At 31.7% G+C, this 23,266-nt stretch overlaps 2 protein-coding genes across 4 annotated transcripts; both read left to right on the top strand.

Moving 5' to 3' along the window:
- Window positions 1-780: 780 nt before the first annotated feature.
- On the top strand, window positions 781-2,545 carry LOC105139656 (arogenate dehydratase/prephenate dehydratase 6, chloroplastic-like). Its single transcript, XM_011046186.1, has one exon. The coding sequence runs from the start codon at window positions 961-963 to the stop codon at window positions 2,302-2,304; it is 1,344 nt and encodes a 447-aa protein (XP_011044488.1). The 5' UTR covers window positions 781-960; the 3' UTR covers window positions 2,305-2,545.
- A 17,045-nt stretch (window positions 2,546-19,590) lies between these two features.
- Window positions 19,591-20,716, top strand: PSK3 (PHYTOSULFOKINE 3 PRECURSOR). 3 transcript variants are annotated; one of them, XM_011046167.1, is made up of 4 exons: window positions 19,591-19,698; window positions 19,879-19,994; window positions 20,099-20,163; window positions 20,259-20,716. In XM_011046167.1, exons 2-4 carry the CDS (start codon window positions 19,898-19,900, stop codon window positions 20,367-20,369), a joined length of 273 nt encoding a protein of 90 aa, XP_011044469.1. In that variant the 5' UTR covers window positions 19,591-19,698; window positions 19,879-19,897; the 3' UTR covers window positions 20,370-20,716. The 3 variants fall into 3 exon arrangements, with proteins under 3 accessions (XP_011044469.1, XP_011044479.1, XP_011044461.1); XM_011046177.1 differs by lacking the exon at window positions 19,591-19,698 and adding an exon at window positions 19,712-19,733; XM_011046159.1 differs by lacking the exon at window positions 19,591-19,698 and having other exon boundaries at window positions 19,770-19,994.
- The last annotated feature ends 2,550 nt before the right edge of the window (window positions 20,717-23,266 follow it).

Below are 23,266 nucleotides of genomic sequence, written 5' to 3'. Positions count from 1 at the left end.
TGTATACGAGGAGATGAGTTTAACATGGATTATGGAATGAGAGGGAGAGAAAAAACTGTCCCTATGTAATCTCAAATATACAAAATAATACAATGAATATCTCACAAAACTCCCCAAAAGAGCATTGTTGCTCCCACTGATACTATTAAATACAAATGTGTTCAGAAATTTACTAAAAATGATAAATATTCCCAGTGACTACAGCAAATCTCACCTTTATTTTTAAATCTCCTAAGAAAAAAAATCCAACCCTTGCATATAGTATTAACGAATCTCACCCCTGAATAAAAACAAAAAAGAAAAAAACTCTTTTTTTTTTTTTTTAAAGTAGTTTCTTACCGCTTCAATACAAGTTAAAAACATATTTTTTTAAGTAGTTTTGTTTTTAATTTAATATAAAAATCGATATAGGATGAGATCTGAATTTCAAGTCATGATGGATAACCCAAATTGATTAATTTTTAAAAATTATTAAAATAATATTATTTTTTTAAAACAAAATTAATAAGTTTTAACCGTATTTAACTATAATGGTCGGGTTACAGGTTATTTAAGCTCTTTAATTATGTTAAACTGTCAAATTTCTTCCCTTATGGTTTTTTTTTTTTTTTTAAATGAGATTGGTTTAGATTTTGAATCCACCCATCACATGTTACCGGATTTTAAGTACTTGAAATTTAAGTATATATAAGAATAAGTTATATATCAATTAAAAATAATAATATTAATAATACAGGGATGAGAGAGAAGGGGTGGTAGGTGAAAGACTGCTCCTTCTTCCCGTATAAAACCCCCATGCCCCCTTCTATTTCTCTCAGCTTGACGTTCCCTTCAAAAGAGAACAACAAGCTTAAACCTTTCTAACCGGAAGAAGGAAAAAAAAATAAAAAATCCTAACACCCTTCTTTCTGTATTCTCCATTTCCGATTTCTGAGAAAAAATCGAAGAGAGAAATTCACTATGCAATCGCTTTCTAATCCGTCTCCAATCAAGTCCTTGATCCGGCCACGTCCTCGAGTCACCCGAGCGAGTCCCAACAAACTCGTTCTCGAATGCATCTACCGTTCCGACTCGGTTTCTTTCCCGAACGGTGTCGGTTCGAACCGAGCCGATTGGCAAAGTTCTTGTGCTATATTGGCAAGCAAAGTGGTAGCTCAGCAACAGCCAATAGATAAATCTATTAGTGGTGGCGATTCTGGAGGAGTAGCAGATCATGTGGCCGCTGTTAACGGCCACAAGACATCCGTGGACTTGAATCTAGTCCCGATAGAAAAAGCCACATCGAACTCGAACAACAACAGCAGCATTAAACCTCATCAGCCACAAAAACCATTAACGATAACTGACTTATGTCCTGCCCCTATGCACGGGTCACAACTCCGGGTCGCGTATCAAGGAGTTCCCGGCGCGTACTCTGAAGCTGCTGCTGGTAAAGCTTATCCCAACTGTGAAGCGATTCCTTGTGACCAGTTTGAGGTTGCCTTTCAAGCTGTTGAGCTTTGGATTGCCGATCGTGCTGTTTTACCTGTTGAGAATTCTCTCGGTGGATCCATTCATCGGAATTATGACCTCCTCCTCCGTCACCGCCTCCATATCGTTGGTGAAGTTCAGTTGCCGGTCCACCACTGCCTTCTTGCCCTTCCTGGAGTCCGGAAGGAGTATGTTAACCGAGTTATTTCGCACCCACAAGCTCTCGCTCAATGCGAATTAACTCTCACCAAACTCGGTCTCCAGGTGGCGCGTGAAGCAGTAGATGACACAGCTGGTGCTGCAGAGTATATCGCGGCCAACAACCTCCGTGACACGGCTGCGATTGCGAGTGCACGCGCGGCAGAGCTTTATGGGTTGCAGGTACTTGCTGATGGGATCCAGGATGATTCAAGTAATGTCACGCGCTTTGTGATGTTGGCGCGTGAACCGATAATACCGAGAACGGACAGGCCATTCAGGACAAGTATTGTGTTTGCTCATGATAAAGGAACGAGCGTGCTGTTTAAGGTGCTTTCAGCCTTTGCGTTTAGGAATATAAGTTTGACGAAGATTGAATCAAGGCCGCACAGGAACCGTCCGATTAGGCTGGTTGATGATGCAAATGTGGGGACAGCAAAGCATTTCGAGTACATGTTTTATGTTGATTTTGAAGCCTCGATGGCTGAGGTTAGAGCTCAGAATGCATTGGCTGAGGTTCAAGAATTCACATCTTTCTTGAGGGTATTAGGGAGCTATCCAATGGACATGACACCGTGGTGTCCATCAAGAGGAGATGACGATGACGATGGTGGTAATGAGAAAAACCCATTTTAATTACAAGTTTTTTTTATAAAAGAAACCCTTTAAAAAGTGTTGTTATTAGCACGGTAATGGGGGTTTAATTTAGTTTTTCTTTTTTTCTTTCTGGGGAATTTTTAATTCGACCACGAACAAGGAAAGTGTAATGTTATTATTGATGTTGTCGTTGTTACTGTTGAGGTAAATACTTTTATTGCAATAGCTCTATTCTGTGACTTGTAATCTTGGCAAATACTAGTAATCTTTTTAATTTTCTGATTAATTGTTTTGTGGCTGGAAATAATTAACCACAAAGCTATAAAGAGATATTCAGTTATTTTATTTTTACCTGGGCGAACGCTGCAATTTTTCAATCAGGGAATGGTCATTTCTACCACGACGTGGGTGACACTCAAGTTCAGGTGAAATCCCTCTTTTTTACTGCATGGGGGGGTTGGTGGGATCAATCAGGATTTCGTTGATTCTCCAAAGAGATGCAAAGTTAGTCTATGGTCACGAAATACAACAAATCTATTTCTTTCATAAATAAATAAAAATTAATTTAATAGGATTTGGGATTGACTTAATCTAATTATTTACCACGTCATGATGGAATTGAGGACAACTTGATCTTAATTCTACAAAAATGCTGCTCGGTTAAATTGAAATATTTGCCTGTAAAAACAATCATTATAGGTTTGGTACCGGCTCTCCACGGAGATTTTTTTTTTTTTTAGTATTCTGTAAAGCAAAACGTGCTTTTATCACAATTTGTAGATTTTTTTAAAAGACTCCGATTCTGTGACTGGGCAGGGTTTGCCACGTAGTATTTGAATATTAATCTTCGAAAGCAGCGCGGACATGCCCTGCCAAAATGTAGGTGGTTGATCTATGGCAGTAGGGAAAGTGAACAGCGCGGACACACCCCATCCCATGTAGCTGCTGTCACAGACATTTGAACTGGTAATCTGACGGCCAATATTTCAAAATGATTTTTTGTCTCTTCTAAATGCTTTTTTTTCTTCTTAATTTGAATTTTTTACAATGCTTTGTTTAACTGCAAGAGCATCTTCAATAGAGATGCTAAATAGAAAGTTAAAAACAAAAAATTAATATTTTGGTTATTTTTGCTTGTTTTTCATATTTTAATGAGAAAATCAGATAAAATACTGAAATGTTTTTTTTTAATAAATATTATTTCTATATATCTCTTAAAAGAATTAAAATTAATAAAGTGGGGCCAACAAAAAAATAAACTAAATCTATCCATGTGAAAAAAAAAAAAAATCATTAAAAAAATAAAACATTTATTTATTTTATTATAATAAAATTAGCTTTTTAAATGAATTTTTTTCATTGGAACATGCATAGAAAGTAAAAAAATAAAACATTTATTTATTTCATTATAATAAAATTAGCTTTTCAAATGAATTTTTTCTATTGGAACATGCATAAAAAGAAAACTATATTTATATTATTCAAAATGTTATTTTATCAATTGATTTCTTTAAGATAATATTTTATATTGGAGATGCTTTAATATGTTTATGTTGGATGTCTGGTATCATAATAGTATCATAATAGTGGTAGTTTTTTAAATTATTTTTAAAAATATATTAAAATAATTTTTTTATATTAACACATTAAAATAATATATAAATTAAATTAAAATTGCATGAAACTTTAATTGCACACTCCCAAATCCTTTTAAACCAAGTCTCTTTCTTTTCTTTAAAAGAAATATTTATATTTTTCATGTCAGTTATACTATGCGTCAATATGCATATTTTTTTTTCATAAATCACAAAATAAAAAAGGAAACCCTCACCGAGCAATATATTTTGCTTGGTTTTTCCTATTATAACCAAAATGACATGGGACTAATTAAGTAAGATGGATATTTTTTCAGACCGAATCTTTTTAATATTAAATAGACATCTTGCTTGTCCATTCCAAGCCTTTATTATTTTCCTGGGTGTTATGTGATCATTTAATGATATTGTTTACCAAAAATGTAATGACACTCAAAATGAAGAGTGGTGGGGTAATTAGGAAGAGTTGGGATGATTGTTATATTTGTTTCCTAGCCTACTTCTCTAATTATATTACTAATTCCTTCTTTCTTCGAATTTAAACTACATTTATTTTTGCCTGGGGAGACTCCTGGACTTGAGATTCTAAAGATAATTTGTGAAATTACAATAAATTATTAGCAGATATTAGTCTGATTTTTAAAACATTAATCAAAGCTAGAGAGTAATGGAGCACAGATCAAGCAAAGGATAGACCATGTAAACGCTTCAAGCTTTTAAAAATATGGCGACCGGCAATCCAGATGCGCATTTGTTAAGCAAATACACTTGTCATCATGCCTTCGGTCGCCCGGCCACGGAAAATGCTGACATTTTAAGATGTATTTAACTTAAACGAGACCGCTGATTTGGATTGAAAGCTAGTCCTGTATGAGGACAGTTTATGCTTCACTCCCATTATTACGGGCATGGTATGTTTTTTAAATCAAACAACATTATTTTAGATAAGAAATTAAAAAAAAAATTAGAGAGAGTTAAATCATTTAAATTTAACTGAATTAATTAAATTGACTGGTTTTAACCGGTTATTCTCCAAACTAGTTTAAAAAAATCATGTTCGGGTTAAGTATTGAATCGATGAATTACTAAATTGATGTATTTAATTATCTAGATTTTTTAATAACTACGCTTAGTTACGTTTTTATTTACCAACCACCTTGCATGGCAATTGCCTTTGCAGGAATGTTCGATTTATTTTTGGTGAGTCAGTTTGAAGCGAGGGGGGCAAATCTTTGTTAAGCCATACAAAGTTTTTTTGAGACACTCCTAATCTGGCAGGCCTGTAATAATTAAAAGAAACTTGCTTGATCTAGAAATCGCCACTCCCGTTACTGTCTCTGATGTCTTTAATCTAAATTACACTCTCTGTTTTTTTTTTGTGTTAATTAAGATAAAAACAAGTGAAGAAAGCACCTGTCGATGTCACGAAAATGTTACAAGTCACGGTAACCATGCATCCCACAAATTCATGTCAAATCGTGGCCGTGAGGTGTATTTATCTCATGAATCACGAATTGAACAACATTCGCTCATGTTTTTAATTCAAAAATATCAAATGCCTTACGGGCTACTAGTTGCAGTGTGCTCTCAATCAATTGCTCTTCTAAGATTTTGACATTAATAGATTGATTGTAAACCTTAAGCTTTTTCATAAATAAAAAAAAAATATATTTGAAGGTTTAGAGGTTTTTAAGCTCTGCAGCGAGTATAATCTTTATTAATTATTTTACACTAAAAATAGAGGGAGATGATTGCGACCCAAACCTGCTGCACCAATGGAATGGAATTACCATGTGCTAAACAAAAACTCTCTGTAATTAGGTTCCAATTTTTTCCCTAGAGGTTATCAAGCCTTATAAATTTTAATATCATCAAGGCTTATATAATTATTAATTTTAAAATTTATAAAATTAATTAAATTATACATAAACTAGCTCGTATATCCATATTAATATAAAATAAAATGTGTGTATATTGATTAATTTCAAAATTAAAAATACCTAAAAATAAGAGTAATGTGCGTGATAACTATTTAATTTCTTAATTCAAGCAATTTGATTAATTCTTTGTAGTTAAGATATCTGGTGACTTGATATAAAAAATCCAAAAAATTATTAACTGGTAGCATGTAGTACATGATAAGTTAAGATGAATAATGTTTATAATAGTAATAGGTGATGCCAAATAAGTTAGGTAACCGATAATTATAATAGTAGCAGATGATATTTAGTGAGTCAAGTAGATAATAATTATGATTGTAGTGTCTGGTAAGTAAAGATAATCAATAGTTGTGATAATAACAAATGATGCATGATAAGTCACATGACAGGTAGCTAGTACCCGTAACATGTTTTTTTGGACGAACATAAGGACTCTTTAATAGTAAAGTGGTAAGATTATAGAAAAAGAAAATACAATAATATTATAAAAAGATATATTTTAAAAATATATGGGTTGAAAAATGTTATGGATAAAATGATCATAGAACTTTAACTTAGATGATTTATGATGTATTTATTACTCATGAATCTTGTCATTTAATAAAGATGATGGACTAAAATATAATTTTATTCCTGTAATATTTTAAATTATATTATAATCAAAATAATATATATTTTATTAACACAAAACATTGAATGACCAGCATGGGTCTCAAAAAAATTAATGGCAAATATCGAGCTCAGGCTTATTAGAAATGAGAAATCAATTCAAATAAATAATAATTAAAATAATAAAAATTAAATCTAGAAAATAAAAAGATAAAAGATGAAAAAATTAAAATAATAATATTAACATTTCATAAATTATTTTAAATAAAATAAGTAACAATCAAGAAAATGAGGATTCAGCAAATAATATAATATTTTTAAATTTTGCACAACTTCCCGAAAATATTTTTCGCTTAAATTTTAATGAAAAATATTTTGCTGGAAATTAAACTAGATTTTTCTTTAACTAAAAAGTATTTTTTATTAACTAAATTTTTTAATGATAAATAATTATAAAAAAATTAAAAATAATTTTTTAAAAATTACTTTTCATAAAATAAACATAACCTAAATTATTAAGCAAATCTTTGAAAAAAGATTAGTATCACTTTTAATTTTTTATTTTTAAAAAATCACTGTGAGATTGTCTTATAATTAATATCGTCTCTAGTTTCTTGCACGGTTGTCTAAGCTTAAAAAAACTGATTAATTATCTCGTTTAGCATTAACAACTTAACCGGTATTTGTTTGAGATTAAGTACAACCAATCTATATTTAACCCATTTTGAACTGGATTAGATAGGAGGTGATCACGTCGAACTAGCTGACTTGATTTAATTAAAATTTAATTTAATTTTTTATATAAAAAACAATTCTATTTTATTTTAAAAAAATTAAAGTAATATTGTTTTAGATTAACATGTATAACCTATAACCTAGTCATCGAGGTGGGTAATGGAACCAGATGGATCTAATAAACCTAGGGAAAACAGGGAGTGTTTAAATTCATCAGCAAACTAGTGAATTTGCAGACGAGCAGCTCCTTCTGGGTTTGATTCTCTATTGGCTTGATTGATTACTTGCCCTTTGCTCACCAACCACAGAGTTTGATTTCCAAGCCTTGATTAATGGTAGCCAGTAACGCTGTCAAAACGTATCACTTCCTCTTCTCCTCCTTGCCTTTACACCAACCAAACAATTCAAGATAAGGGTTGTAGTTAATATATTAGTGTTATTTTTCTTAGAATTAGATTTCGAAGAGTTCATGCCAATTTTCTTCAAGATTACCTTTATTTCCATGAGAATATAGGTAAACTAGAAATATCTTAAATTTACTTCTATTTCAACAAAAATATTTAAGACAGGTGGCTTGATTAGCTATGTGTTTACGTCATATATATAGGTTGCTGACGACCAATCTCGATGCATGGACACTAATCAGCAACCTAGTAAATAGAGTAATATTTTCAGAATCAATGCTACAGCAATAATTAAAATGGGCGTCCTTAAACGTATGACATCCGAAAAGGCATCTGTTTTTCATTTTAAAAAATCCAAAGGGACATGATCAAATAAATTGATGAAAATATGATTTCAGGGATTTTCTTTAGTTTTTTGCATTTTTTATTAAAAAATAAAAATAAAAATAATTAAATTTGATAAAGTCAGCCTTGTGTATGAGTACACATCCTATTGACAATGTGTGTTGGTGCTGTGTGATTTTATAAAAAAATAAATTATTCAATATTTTTTAATTTAAATCATAAATTTAGTAGGTTAATTTAGATTAATTAAAATAATATTATTTTAAAAACAAATTAAACTAGATTATGAGAAGGTTGACAATATCCAACTCTGAATTGATTTTCTAAAACGTGACCTGAACCGACCCTCCAATGGTGTATTAATTATGTTAAAAATGGGATGCTTATTGATTAAACACTGGTGGGAAATTGAGATTAATTATATAATAAGTAATAATGAAAAAAGATGAAAATAATTAGAGGGGGTTTGGTAGGGTGCGTGACGAGGGAGGGAGGAGTGTTTGTGTGCGTGTAGTGGTAGGTGAGGATGTGCTTGCGGGTGGTGGAAAGCAACTACGCTTTCCTTTCTCTTGTTTTTAGTGACGCATCTCTCACCTTTCGCTGACGCATGTCGGTTTCCTATCATATTTTTTTCTCTGTTTTTTTTTTTTTCCATTTCAATTTCCTAATTCTCGTCGTTAATTCGAACGGAATGCCCACTCGCATTTTGAGTGTGTGGACTATGTTTCTCTTATATTATTAATTAAACAAAATCGATACACCTCATCTAGTCTATTACTGTTCTGTCCTTATTCCACTTGTTTAAAAGGTTATTCAGGATCAAAGTTGTTAATCCTGGTCTGCTTAAAATCCGGGTCACGAATGAAATTAGTTAATTGAGATTAATTTAAAATATTATAGTTTGAAAACTTTTTTTAATAAAAATTTAAAAGTATATTGTTTTAATTTTTTGAAGTTAAATAGGGTTTTAAAAATCACGAGTTAATTTATTAAATTAATTAAATTATATCAAATTAATTTTTATTTAGTTTAATTTAAAACTCTTATCTGTATTGAAAACTCAGAATAAAAAAATCATCAAAATTACTCGACAGCCAGGTCAGATTTAACGATGTAGGTTAGGATGTTATTTTCCTTGATTTTGTTTTAGAAAACCAAGGTATTAATTGCATAAGCCTCCTCATGATTCGTTAGACATGGAGAAAATAGCCTTTCAATTGTTACTTCTTTTCTCGAGTTTCTCTATTTCAAGCGTTTACTTATTAACTATTTATCAGCAATTGTTGATGAACAATTTATAAAAACAATTTATCAACCGCCGCATTAATTTTTTTATTTATCAAGCATTTAGTTTAAGTATAAACAATTTATCTTTTGATTAAATTATAAAAGTGTATTAGATCTCAATAAGTGAAATTAATCCATAGAAATTTATTTTTAGTTGTCAAATAAGAGAAAGAGAAAAGAAACTTGATAAATACAACACATTCATTTGCGAAACGGTATCATGTACAGTAAGAATGCATTTCTTATATATAATCACACCAATGTAATTCTTAAATTTAATTTATTATACAAGTATATCAATTATGTTATTTATACTTAAATTTTATTAAATAAATAAAAAATAATAAAATTTAATCTCATGACCACTTAATTATTAAAATTCTGATATCATATTAAAAAATTAATTCAATTTATAATTTAAATTATTAAATAAAATTATTAAATAAAATTTATATTGTTTTTTAATATTATATATACAATTATTTTCTCTCTACATGGACGAAGAAGTTTTATGGAAATATTTCCAGTGACTAGAGAGTTGTGCCAATATATATAAGTCCTGACTAGAAGAGGATTTAATATGATAAATTAATAATAACCTCTTATAAGCACTCTAGGATAACAGGCTACTAACGTCGCCCTCAAAAAATTACCGAATGAATTGTAGTCTGCACAGTATTATTAAGAGATTGTACGATATTATTGTAGTTTCTGTATTTTTTTAATCACAAAGGAAAAGGTATTTTGTTAGCTAAATAGTTTGTGTTCTTTACATTATATTCTATATATAATTGTGTTTTAAATATTAATGTTGAAAAAGCTAAAATTATCTATTTTTTTTATTTATGGCTAAAAATATTTTTTTAATATTTATTTTCAAAAAATTATTACCACAAAAATTAATACAATTACAAACCGGCCTAGATCAGAGTTTATTTTAATGTTATTAAACTAGGGACCTAACATAGACCTTGTATTGAACCAAATAGAAATTAATCTGGTTAACATATTTGGGACGAGACCCAATTTATTTATTTTTATTTTTTAAAAATAAATTTATTTTAATTTTTTATATAAAAATCATTTTAAATTCTACCATCCAACTCATAATCCGTCTGCTGAATCGGGTCACAGGTAACGCCAGGTTTTATAATCACTGTCTATACTTCAAACTAAAAAAAAATAAATCCATATCACGGCAAAAGAATTTGAGATTAAAAGAGGATTACAACGCTGCCATTGGATATCATAATCATTGCCTCAACGCCAAAAGTAAATTATATATTATAAGAAAAAGATAAGAAACTGATACATAATTCATCTAAAAAAATAGAATTTATGATGCTGTGATTTCTTGTTTTTCTTATTCTTCTTCTTCTGATGACGACGACGAAGACGACGAGGGGATGATGGAATTTCTTCTTATGGCCATACATTAACATATTTATAAATATCATATGTGCATAAACAGGTTGTAGGGGACCAGTCGGGCACCAAATAAAACATATTTTGTCAGGCTGAATTTCCATTTATATACTTAGCCATAATTATTAATTAGGATTCAAATTTTGGCCTATGCTTGACTAGGGGCCTCATGTATATACTCACTCCACCAAACCTTCCCTGCTGCCTAATCTATTATAGTAAATTAGTGATGCATATTGCACAGCTTTTTCCCTTTGATTCTTCCCATCGTTCTCTGCTTGCATGCATCATGTCTATTCAATTAATGTGACGTGATTTTATATATAAATGGTGAAAATTAGTTGTGATTATTTATGGATTTTCTTATCCGAGTAAAACCTTCAATAATCGGGGCCACATAAATAAATTCACAGAGTATTTATTGAGTTAATCTAGCAAGGTCATTTTATAATTTATCGAAGGTTGAGATGCTCTCACCTTTCCTAGCTATACTATGATACATTATACGACACCGACGGAGCTTGGATTCACAGTAAAGGGGGCAAAGATAAAAATACTATTTTAAGAGATAGTATTTCTTTATTATGTAGTACTGGATTTAAAGAAAATTATCACATCGAAATTGAATTTTAAAATAAAAAATATTTCATTTAAATGATGATCTCATACAATTATTCAAACAAATCACTCTTTTTATAGATATATCATGTAATAATAGGAAATTCTCAAAAACTACTTGGAGCAAATGTTTATATATAAAAAAGGGGTAAAACTCAAAATCTTAAACCATTAAGGACAATTAATTATGATTTTTCTTTAAAGCAGTGGGGGCAATTGCCTCCCTTATGTTATATGTAGCTCCACCCCGTATATGACTTGAACTTGTAAATTAAGAACTTCTTTCAGGTCTAAAGAAGATATATATATATATATATATATATATATATATATATATTACAGATTAATTTATGAGGAAATTAATAGGAATATGGAAAATGTCCACCAAATAAAGACAAGACTAAAGATTCCAGCTAGGTACTTAACAAGCAAATACCATTCAAAGTCACCTTTGGTGCCTTGACCACAAAGCTTTCACCAGCTTTTGGTGGTTGTTGTAGAGCTAAAGCTCGAAGACTTTGAGAAATTAGACAGACTCTTTCTCTCCGAATTTTCTTTGTTTTTTCAAGACAGCTTCCCGACTCCATACGAAGTTGTTTTTGTATAGTCAACTTCTTATTGTTGAACAACATATCTCGTCAACTTCGGATCACAATATTTAATTCTGCTGTTTACACTGCGAAATATTTTGCTCATTTTCTCTCTCTAAATATTTCTATTTCTTATAAGGATCAAGTGCTGGATGGGTCTTTGATCATTAAAGCTGAACTAAAACCGATGGCTTCTTCAAATCGTGTTCGAGTTGATATTGAAATACAAAGTGCCTTTTACTTGAGGAAAACAAAATTGGTTTCTATGTTTGAGTTGATCACTAAAAAAAAAACATTGGTTTCTATGTTTGAGTTGATCACTAAGAAAAACAGTAATTTAATATAAACCATTTAATCAAAAATCAAGATAAAGACTTGAGAAAACTTGAGGGTGCCAAGACTAGAGGAGAGCCAGGCCCCTAAAAGTGATAGTGGAGACACCGATCTTCTTTAAAAATTAAAATTATTTGTGCCAAATAATGTATTACTCAAACTTAACTTTCGAAGCTGGTCAAAGATGTTTAGCTCCTCTACCATGTCAATTGGACACGTCGAAGGAAAAGGGAAAAGGTAATTGCAATTGGCTGGTGATTGATTAACAAAGGAGGAAGAAAAAAAAGAAAGTAAACCTACGTACCAATTTCCCTTCAATATTTCTGGTTAATTAATAGAATATCTAGTCTCAAAAATCAAGAGAGGATGAGTGTTTAATACAATCTTTGTAACACGTAGTTAAAATAGTTCCAAAAAAACAGCCATGAAAAGTAATAGCTAAAAGCACATTATTGTTAAGGGAAAAAGGTGTAGAAATCATAAGTGCTGTCTTGTGTGCTTGAAAAGATAAAACGTTCTTTTTTTTTTTTGGCTCAGCTTAAAATCATGTCGCGAGTTTATTAATTGTTTTTATTATTACTGATTTATATCAAAACTCATTAAAAAAATATGAAAAGAAAAATTTTATTTTGTCACTTGGCTCAATATCATGCGCGAGTTTTTTTTTTTTTTTTATCATTATGAGCTCATATCAAAGTTAATTAAAAAAATATAAATTTTTTTATTTTTTTAATATGGGATTGAAAATTTATTAGTATATATATATTTTTTTTATTAACAAAAAAATTATATTTTTTTAATGTTGAATAAGAAATTTTCTGGTTTTAAATATTTTAAATTAAAAATATAATATCTTTCAAATACAGGATAAAAAAATATTTTTTAAAAATATTTTAAATTTTATTATTTATAATATATATGTCTTTCATCAATTTTTTTTTAACTTTTTTATATAAAATATTAAAATCAAAAATATATTTTTTAATTTTTTTTATTGATCCAATTCAACCTTATGGATCAAGATTGGACCTTTTGATTTAGTCAACCCGGTGCCATATTTAATAATTATACCTGTAACCCTTAATCGACACCTTACCCCTCTTCTCGGCCTAAAACACCCTCAACAACCATGGAAACACAAATTTCACTTTTAAGATAGATAATATTTAACATTGTGATTCAATCATACATTTAAATTTTTTTGAAGTTTTTCTTAGCTTCAAATTAGTTTTTTTTTAACATTTTAATGTGTTATGTCAAAATTACATTTTAAATTTTTTTAAAAAAATATTTTTTTAATACATTTATAAATAAAAAAATATTTTAAAAAAACATCTATATTTAAAAGTGATCCTTTCCATAAAAAAGAAAAAGGAAAAGGAAAAAGAGCCGGTTCTTGTGCCATTTCTTGACCGCCGTCTTTGATTGTCAACATAGCAACCAGACCACTATCCGGCCCTCAAAACAGGAGCCCATGAACTTCAGTGCCCGGCTTGGAAACCAAGAGCGCGATCACCAGTTCCCCTCAGGAAGCTCTCCATTCTCTCCACTACATCCGAAAGCAAACTATATTTATTAGCCTGTGATGAGGCCAATAAAACAAATAGAAAACTTTAGGTGATAAATATTGGAGATCATTTTGTTGAATGTTTTGATTTCCCTTTTTGTAATGCTGCCATTTATGAATGCAATGCACTTTCATTCGTTTATTTATTTATTTATTTTGTTGCTATTGGAACCTTGTATTGGCTAGTGAAAAACTGATGGAATCATATACTGCGATTAAGAAAAAGAAAAAACAGCACTGAACGTGCAGCCATGATTGTTTGAAGTAATTTGGTGATTTTCATCTTTTTGTTTTTTATTTTTTTAATTAAATGAGGTGATGATTTTGTCTATACATTTCTTGTTAAAAAAATTCCATTGATGATCAATCAGGATTCACTGCTAATAATTTTTATTAGTCTACAGCAGTATCAAATACTTAACTTTACAGTTTACACTGCCACTTATCCGTGGCCTCCAGGTCTTTTGGGCCTATGTCGACGACTCACAGAATCATGTAGCCATGCACAATGGAAGCCATAAACCGATAAAACTCATTTTTTCTTTTCTTCTCTCATGAGAAAACCCAGAGTTATTTTAAGTAAATAGCTATTCAGATATTTTTATTTAAATTATAGTGTTTTCTAGGTAGCCAAATGGGAGTGCTTACTAGCTGGTATTCACCCTCTAATTGTTTTTACCACAATATCTTGCTGCCCAGTAGAAAAGGAGGGAGATGTTTCATATTGTTCAAATCCTAAGCACATTCAAATGAAATAAATAATATGATTGGTTAGTGTTTGAGGCAGAAGAAATAAATATATTTTTTTCATGATTTTTATATTTTAAAAACAATAAATACAGTGAATATCAATCCCAAATATCTCTATTTTTACTCTTTCAAAACATTAACGCTGCACTATTTTATCATGGCTTCGTTGAAATATTGGTACCGAAAGCCATCACAAAATGACTCTCTTCTTACTGGGAAATCTTAGTGCGGATATTGACAAAGAGGGCATTGAAATGCATGGTGAAGGTGATGAGACCATTGATTTGGCTGCTCCAGAGAGCTTTCTCAATGTATTTTTTCACTACAGGTTCGTCTTGATTTGATTTGCTGATTTGAAAGTGGTAGATATGGATGATAATCTGTAAACAACGATTATGACAGGCCCAACAAATCTGCTGCAGATAAATATCTCTATCTTTGTCATTTTGTTTATTTTTTAATAGTGATTTTTTTAATAAAAAAATAATATATTTTTAAATAAAAATACTTTAAAAATCAACCATTACTTAATAAAATAAAAAAGACTAGCTCTTAATTGAGGAACATCTTTGCACAGGAATCATATATTGAGGGATTTTGCTTGATTTTACTTAATAAAAGAAGATTCAAAACCTTTGGATTTACGAATATTTACATGATGATGATGCTGATGACGATGGGATTTGACATTGCCGACTAAAGCTATCATTTTTCAGGGCACCCCTTGTTGGATTTGACAACGCAATTGTCTACAAATTAACAGCAAGATTAACATACACAGGCAACGACAAGACGAGGACTTTTATTAATGGCTGGGGTCACTAGCAGCACATTCAATGATGAGACCAGGCCACTATGCGTGACAGAACTGCAATTTTGACGTAAAACATGTAACATAATTTATTCGAGGAAATCAACATGCAGGTGATGGAACTTTAGGCTTGATAAATGATACATTCTAAGCATGTTTCGTTCTTGTACTATCCTATACCATGGTCATGGTGATTTTTTTTGTCTGGTTGAATATCCAAATCTCCCATTTACCTTCTTAGCTTTCACGAGTAGAAGCAAAAGGAGGTTGCGTGTTTATTGGAGAAGTCACAAGTGCACAGAACGTAGAGCGAAAGAGAAAGATCTTCATATTTTAGGAGAAAACCAGAAGGCGTATATGTATTCAACAGGCCATTATATGCTAATAAAGCACTTGGATTGCATTGGGCTTGTTCCCTGTAGCATCGGGTGGTTCTGACAAAGGTATAAAGCAAAGGGAAAAGTACGTAAATGGAGAAAAGGAAGGCCTTTGCATGCTCTTTTTGATGAAAGAGCTGCTGATCACTCAGTACCAAGTTTAATCTATCCGTTTTTTCCTTGATTTCCCCCATGTGTTCTCTTTTACCCATTTCGTAACAAGCTGTTGATACTAATACTTCCAACCCCTTCATTTTAAGCGAGGAACAAGGCAGATTTAGGGTTTGAATCATGCTCTTGGTATCATTTAACGCCGATTTCATGAATTAAGATGGGTACATATTTTTTTTTAAGATTAATATAGGTTTCTGAGCTAGTTTCCACACATCACAATTAATCTCATAAGCCCTGAAGTTAACAATTATATAATTCTCCAATAACCATTATATAATCCTAAATTCTTTTATACTAAATTCTTATCACTTAATCATTACCTAAATAATTGGATCCATTTTTCTCTTAATTACTGAGATGACAACCTTTTCTCAAGATTTTAAACTTGATTTATATTAATTTTTTAATTTAAATAAATTTAATTAAATTTAAATGATAAAGTAAATTAACTCGTGGCTCGAATAGTTTAATCAAGTTAAAAAAAATAATTGATTTAAATAATCATGATAAATTTATAAGACAACAATGATCTAATAATTTAAATTTTAATTAAGATTAAATTTCTAGTCAAGTAGGAGGATAACTATGTTTTTTTAGCCTGCAAGTTTAATTATATCGAGACCTTTCTTTGAATTTAATAAAGAAAAGGAATTACCGTCGGCACATATTTAAAAAAAAAAAAAACAAGGGATAAAGACGATACTCTTGGTTAAAGGAGATGCTGGCCTGCAAGCTGCAACCTGCTAAACAGGTAACCGAAACCCTTCATTTTGATTAAAGGGAAAGGTCCGATTGAATTAACACGGCCCATGAAATCTGTTCAGATGGTATAACTATTCAGTCAAAACTGAATATGCATGTTTTTTTAAAAAAATATTTTTTATTTAAAAATATATTAAATAATATATATTTTAAAAAAATTATTTGATATAAAAATAATTTAAAAAAATCAAAATTTAATTAAAAGCCCAGTTCACCCCAGCTCCAAAGTGTAAGGATAAACCGCATCGTTAGAAGAATCTTGATGGCTTTTTACATGGTAATAGATGAACTGCGGACTGCAAGTCAAGAAAGACTTGGGGCCCTTTGCAGTGCAAAGTGCAAACAGCCAAAATGGATGCAAGAACAAATAACTTTATTTTTGCTATTCCCGATGAACTGTATGGTGCTCCTTTCTTTTTTTATTTTATGTGCAAAGTTATCAAACCCGTTCGCCCGTTAATGATGTGTTTTTTTGTTAATATATATTAGAATATATTTTTAATATGAATATATTAAAATAACTATAAAATACTAAAAAAAAATATAAATTTGATGTTTTATAAAGCTAAATATATAAATTTTATAGATACCACTTGTTTATCTATGAAGCCGGCATGATTTTAATAAATGTGTTGATAAGAGAGGTTTGGCTGATTGATTGGAACCGAGAGAGATGAGCACAAATTTAATTTCCCTTTTTAAAATGCCAATCATATGTGCCTTGCTTTTTCATGAGATGTTGACGCTGCATTGAAAACCCGCCACCCAAACATGCAATTATTTATCAAAAAGAAAAGGCAGAAAAAGCAAGCAAGCAGCCTCCCATCTTGTAATGGTGGGTCGTTCTTCGAGGGTTGAGGTTAGAATCTATAAGACTTCAGTCTAAAACCCACCTTCCATGATGTACAAAAATCCTCATTTTCTTCTTACTGTAGACCATAAACCAGGTTTATCGATCCTATTTTAACTAATAATTATGTTGAATTGAATGTGTGTTTGTACACAATCCATCTGAATAGCACCAAACAACGGGGACATGATTTTTTCATCATCAAAAAGAAATGAGAAAATAATTTAATCATGGAATTCCCACAAAATTGACAACCAGATGTTCTAGTGTCTGCAATCAGAGACTGTTTCTCATGACATTTCATCCCTGAAGATTATTTAATCAGTTTAATGTGCATTTGTTAATGAAATTAGAAGATTCTTCGTGCTGTTTTTCTTTTCTTTTCTGTTGGGTTCATGAAAATGTAATTACATCTTATTGTTTATAAAAAAAAAATTATAAACTAATGTTAATATAATGATAGAATCAGGCTTTTATACCCGGCTTGGCAGGTAAATATAAAACCTGCATGATACAAAACCCTAGATTAAAAAATAAATGAAAGATAAATAAATTCATATCTCGATCAATTTTGTCAAAATTTAAGTTTATTTTAGTATTTTTTTTTAAATACATTGTTTTAATTCATCTAAAGTAATTTAGTCTAGCCTATCCCATACCTAATCCAAGGAGGGTTTAATAACCTTGGATAAAATAGCTTTTTTAATTCTTTTCAAACAGCATGATATTGTTAATGCAACCATTGACACGGGAGGGGCATATGAACTGCCACTTTCAGGGAAAAGGAAGATTTGCCAAAGTATTATCGCTTATCTCTCAATTTTTTTTTTTTAAAAAAAGAAAGAAAGCGCAGATCTAAATAAATTGAACATGCACATCGTTGACAGATAATTTAAATATATATATAAAAAGAACACAGTAGCATTATCCAATGCCACTATATATCACATAGATATTCTACTACTAATATTACATGAAACTAGTCTAAATTAAGGCTTCTCACGCCACATCAGATTTTTCTATTCAGAGTTGTCTGAGACTAGCAGACACAAACCTTCAATACCCCAGCTCAATTCTCAAGAGAATTACATGTTTCAGTAAATTTAAGCCTTCACATATTGCTTTGGCAAACCCAACACATTGTTCCTTGTAGAATTTTCTTACTCTTTTGGGAACAAATGAAAGATTCAAATCTTCAAAAAGAGAAGCATATCCATAATAAGTTTTAAAATACTCGTCACTAAGCAAATCAGTATTGGCAAAACCAAAAAATACAGTGGCATTCCACCATGATAAATAAAAATATTACTTTAAGATGCATGGATGCCATCCATGTAATTGTCAATGGACCACTAATAGAAGGTATCCCTGTAATGATTTTATTGTTTTTAAAATGGTCAATATCAATTATACCCGGCAATGAAAGTATCAATTTTATCCTCAAATAATATCTTATTATCAATTTCATTCTCAAACGATTCAGTTTTCTTAATTGAGTTCTTTTGTTAGAATTTCATAGCTCAAAACCTTGTGTTTTTTTATATTAATTTTTTTTTAAATGGAATTCATAATCAAATCTAGATGTGGAAATACTTAATTAAATTTGTTAGTATTTGGTTTAATGTAAAAATTTAATTGGTGTCTAGTTTTGAGAGACAGTTGAGAGTTGATCAATTATTAAGGTCTATATAAAAAAAAATAGAAAATTTCAAAATCAAAATCTTTCATGCCTCGCACCAAAGAGATGGGAGCGCATAGATAAGCTCAAAATTTAGTCCAAAACAATCTTGCACATGAAAAAAGAGTTTGGTACAAATCCATAGGAGTCAATGGTAATAGAAAAGGAGGAATCTGCCACTGAAGCCATAGGTGGCGTTGCCATTATTCTAGTTGCTCTACATGTGGGAGCAATTTCAGTAATGGGTTTAAAGCATGCATGGAAATGCTTTTACTTTGCTTTTACACGATATTTATTCATGGTTAAAGACCAAGAAAAGAAAACCCTGCTACGTGCCATTGGCTTGTGAAAGGCAAAACTTGTGATGATGGGCAACAGCTGTATTCATGTCCTAAGGTTGACTTTTGGAGACTGTCAACCACAAATTACATTGATTCTTGGAGTCTTTAGGGCTTTGGCAGGGCCCCGATGCCTATGGCAGACAGTGACCAAAGCTTTTCTTCTATTTAATCCCAATAATGGTGTTAGCACACAAGCACGGAGTGCAGTTTATTATGCGAGGTTGGTCCCACAAGGTGATGACGTAATGCAACGGTCTTCTTTAGGGATTTTCTTCATGTAACTCTCTCTTCTTACAGCGCTGTTGCTTCCTCTGCATGTATTTATATATATATGTATTTATATATATCCTCCTCTTCTATCACCCAACCCCCAAATCCCATCTCTTTAAAGTTTGAACTCTCTGCTTGTGTGTTGGGAACAGAACCTAAAAGGCTAAAACCATGAAGCCAAGCCTGAATTACAAAGCTATTCTGCTCATCCTTCTTGTCCTTGTCTATTCCTCAAAGTTATCTGCTCGTTTCCTATTAAGCAAACAAGGTATAGTTCTTCTTCTCCTCCTCCTCCTCCTCTACCACCACTTCTTTGTTGAGAACTGATAAGAGTTATTATTTTCAGAAACTGAAGTTTTGCTTGTTTTGCAGGGCAAGAGGAGGTAAACCTAGATGGAATCACCAGTGAAGGGACGGAGGACAGTGAGTTAATGAATGTAAGCATCTACTTTTTTTCTCTCTACTTTAACAATTTGGTAATAAATTTTCAGCAGCTTATACAAGTTTTTCTTGTTTTTGTTAATTTTTTCAGCAGCTGACGGGGTTAGAGCTATGTGATGGCGGAGACGAGGAGTGCTTAACGAGAAGGATAATTGCAGAGGCTCACTTGGACTACATCTACACCCAGCATCACAAGCCGTGACACTTCAATTTTAGAAATTGAAGTGCCATGTTTTTCTTCGTCCAACTTAGGTCTGGATTCCTACATAATATATATAAACTAGCTATAGTATTCTTCTCAAAATGGCAATCGCGTTAAAAAGCTACAAGAATGGTTCCCAAGTTTCTTCTCTCTGAAAATGTAACTTTACCCCTACCTAAGTGCAGCTATGTTCAATTCTACGTACGTATATCATCCTTTGTAATGATGAGTCTGCATATGTTGGTGTATGATTTCTCTGTGTACTTGATAATGTAACTACACAAGTAAGCGCAGATGAAGCCCATTTCTATCTCTTTGATGATGAATTTACGGAGTTACTTCTATGATTTCTTAGTACTTCTAGAACTTATATAGTCCTAGTTTCACCGGAGAGATGGGGAGAAAGAGTGAAAAGGGGAGAAGGGGGCATTACAGTTTCAGTAAAGGAAAGTGGAATAGCCAGATTTCTAGACCAAAATAGCTCCAGACCTGCATAAGATGTGCAGTACTGCCGAAACTTTGAAATCTTGTTAGGTGAATTTGAGATTAGGAATTAAAGCAATTTAATAGACAGTTGGAAAGTTGAGCTCAGTGAATTTAGAGGCAGATTTCAACTGCATTTACGGCTTATGGCACCATCTTAATTAACTCTACAGCAGACATGCTCTTGCATTCAAGTTGAATTTGGACAGTTTAACATCAATGTTACTCCTGTATGCAAATCCCAAGTTCCCAATATCTACCACTCTAAGAACCATATCTTTTTTAATTTAGCTTCAAACCCATTCTAAATCAAGTTTTGAACTGGGGATTTTACAAATTAACCTAACTGTTAGCTCAACATTGGGATGATAGTTTTCTACTTTTAGTGATAATTGACAAATGACTTACCGTGCAAGGATTGGATGAAGGGTCCAGTTCCCTGATGGTGCACCAACTTAGATATTTCTCTAATTCCTCCGTCGATAATGGTGGATATGTCATATCCCACAACCTCTCATTCAGTGAGGCTCTTTGGGTCCATAAAGCTCGCCTTGTCCGCACTGCATGCCTCGAGATGCTGCCAATCCATGGCAAGATAGCTAACCCTGACTGTCAACAGCATAAATGACCAAAACTTTGCAAATTCCGGCATGCATCCTTGGCCAAGATTCATGACTTTGATATAAGTACTGTGCATAACTTTTATCACTGGCGAGAAAATGAATCGACTGATAATGGTAGATAAGTGAGAGCAACATTGTTAGCAAACCATAAGCAACACGGTGAACTCCACTTTTTTCATGACAAAGATATGTAAAATCATACATATAATATATACACAAGGAGGCATGCAAATATCGTCCTTAGTATTGGAATCATGGATGTGGAAAAGCACCGACACACGTTACCAGAAAGTAGTCAATCATAGATGACAATCACCATGTGCAGATGTTTGGATCCTGGAACTGTAACGGTGACTAGGCAGCAATTATTAATTTAAAAGGCATGGGTAAAGCATTGTTGTGCAATTTGATTTGAGGATGACTTGGAAAAGAGAATGAATTATTAAGTCACGGATTAATTATTTTTATTTAAATATCATTATTTTATTTTATTTTATTTAAAAAAATTTGATGAAGATCTCAGCCGAGTTTGATTAGATGAACAGGGTTACTAAATATTTAATCGGTTTACTGAGTTTTACAGAATCAATATTTTGTTCAGCTTAATTTGAAAATTGGCCTTTATCCTGTTTCAAATTGAGCTAAGCCCTGCCGAGTTTTATAAGTTAAGTCCTTTAAGAATAAGATGACTGCATTTTGTTGCAGATTGAAAATATAGATAAACTAACCAGACTATCACAATTTTGCGCAAGACATTGTGTTGTTAATTCCTATGCAATTCAGCAAACTCTGATATCGAAAGAGTTCTTTTGTGCCAAACAAGCTACTAAGTAGATGCCTAAATTCCAACACAACAGTTTTACCTCGAGTGGGATGGCCAAACTTATCCATTGCCTGCCTCCTATCCAAAGTTTCTTTTCAGCTAACTATTCCACTAATTTTATGTTCTCTTCAAGAACTTATAATAAGATGGTTCTTCTCAAAGATGAGATTCACTTGCTATATATGTTTACAGCAAGATCTTTAATAATTTCAAATGTCTGCTAATCTCAGCCAACTTGCGAAGAAAACCAGACAAGGATGTGACGGGTTGTGAAACAGATAAGAAAGGGATACAAACATTATACTCTCATCGACACGTGCATGACTCAAGATGATCGAGACAGCAATTTCCTACCTCCCCACGATCCGAATTCTTCAATGTAATCATCATACATTTTGTGTTTGTATAATGGGCCTTTTGGTGACTCGTGGTCATCAATTCTCCATTTGCCAATAAGCAATGGCAAGGAGGAAGAAGATCTCATGTGATTCAAAAGTTAAACTCCCAGTAAAAGTAGTCTACCTCAACCCTTATATATATTTCATTAGACCCACCGCAACCATAATTCATCATCCTCTGTTTGTTTCCTTAGCTGGGACCTTCATAAATGTCTCCGTGCTTCAAAGACAGACTTCATAGATATGGAGCAATCTTATTGACAGCAAAGTACCATTATGAAGAGAGAAAAATCCAATAAAAGGACTGGATTGTTCACCTCTCGTCACAAACGCCAATAATTGAGGAAACATCTCCAGGTCTACCTGCCAGGAAAAAAAAAGGGAGAGAGGGAATATATAAGAGCAACATTCTGATGACAATGTGTTCATCTAGCAATGATCTTCTGAAACTAAAAATAACGTGATGTATCACGGGAAAAGAAAAATTGTAGAGTTTATGAAGTTTTAAGGTTACAGTTTGAAATGGTAAAGAGAAATTCTATAATGATAGATTTTAAAATTCAATAATTC

The sequence above is a fragment of the Populus euphratica genome, unplaced genomic scaffold (assembly GCF_000495115.2).
Source record: "Populus euphratica unplaced genomic scaffold, PopEup_1.0 scaffold3.1, whole genome shotgun sequence".
NCBI classification, from domain to species: domain Eukaryota; kingdom Viridiplantae; phylum Streptophyta; class Magnoliopsida; order Malpighiales; family Salicaceae; genus Populus; species Populus euphratica.
Note: the sequence above shows the minus strand (reverse complement) of the source record. Positions and strands in the feature narration are given on the sequence as shown.

Bases quoted from the DNA above. Each gene is read 5' to 3' on its own strand.
- LOC105139656 (XM_011046186.1), top strand. From the start codon at position 961: ATGCAATCGCTTTCTAATCCGTCTCCAATCAAGTCCTTGATCCGGCCA.
- PSK3 (XM_011046167.1), top strand. From the start codon at position 19,898: ATGAAGCCAAGCCTGAATTACAAAGCTATTCTGCTCATCCTTCTTGTC. The intron at 19,995-20,098 runs GTATAGTTCTTC...CTTGTTTTGCAG, and splicing joins TTTCCTATTAAGCAAACAAG to GGCAAGAGGAGGTAAACCTA. The intron at 20,164-20,258 runs GTAAGCATCTAC...TAATTTTTTCAG, and splicing joins AGGACAGTGAGTTAATGAAT to CAGCTGACGGGGTTAGAGCT.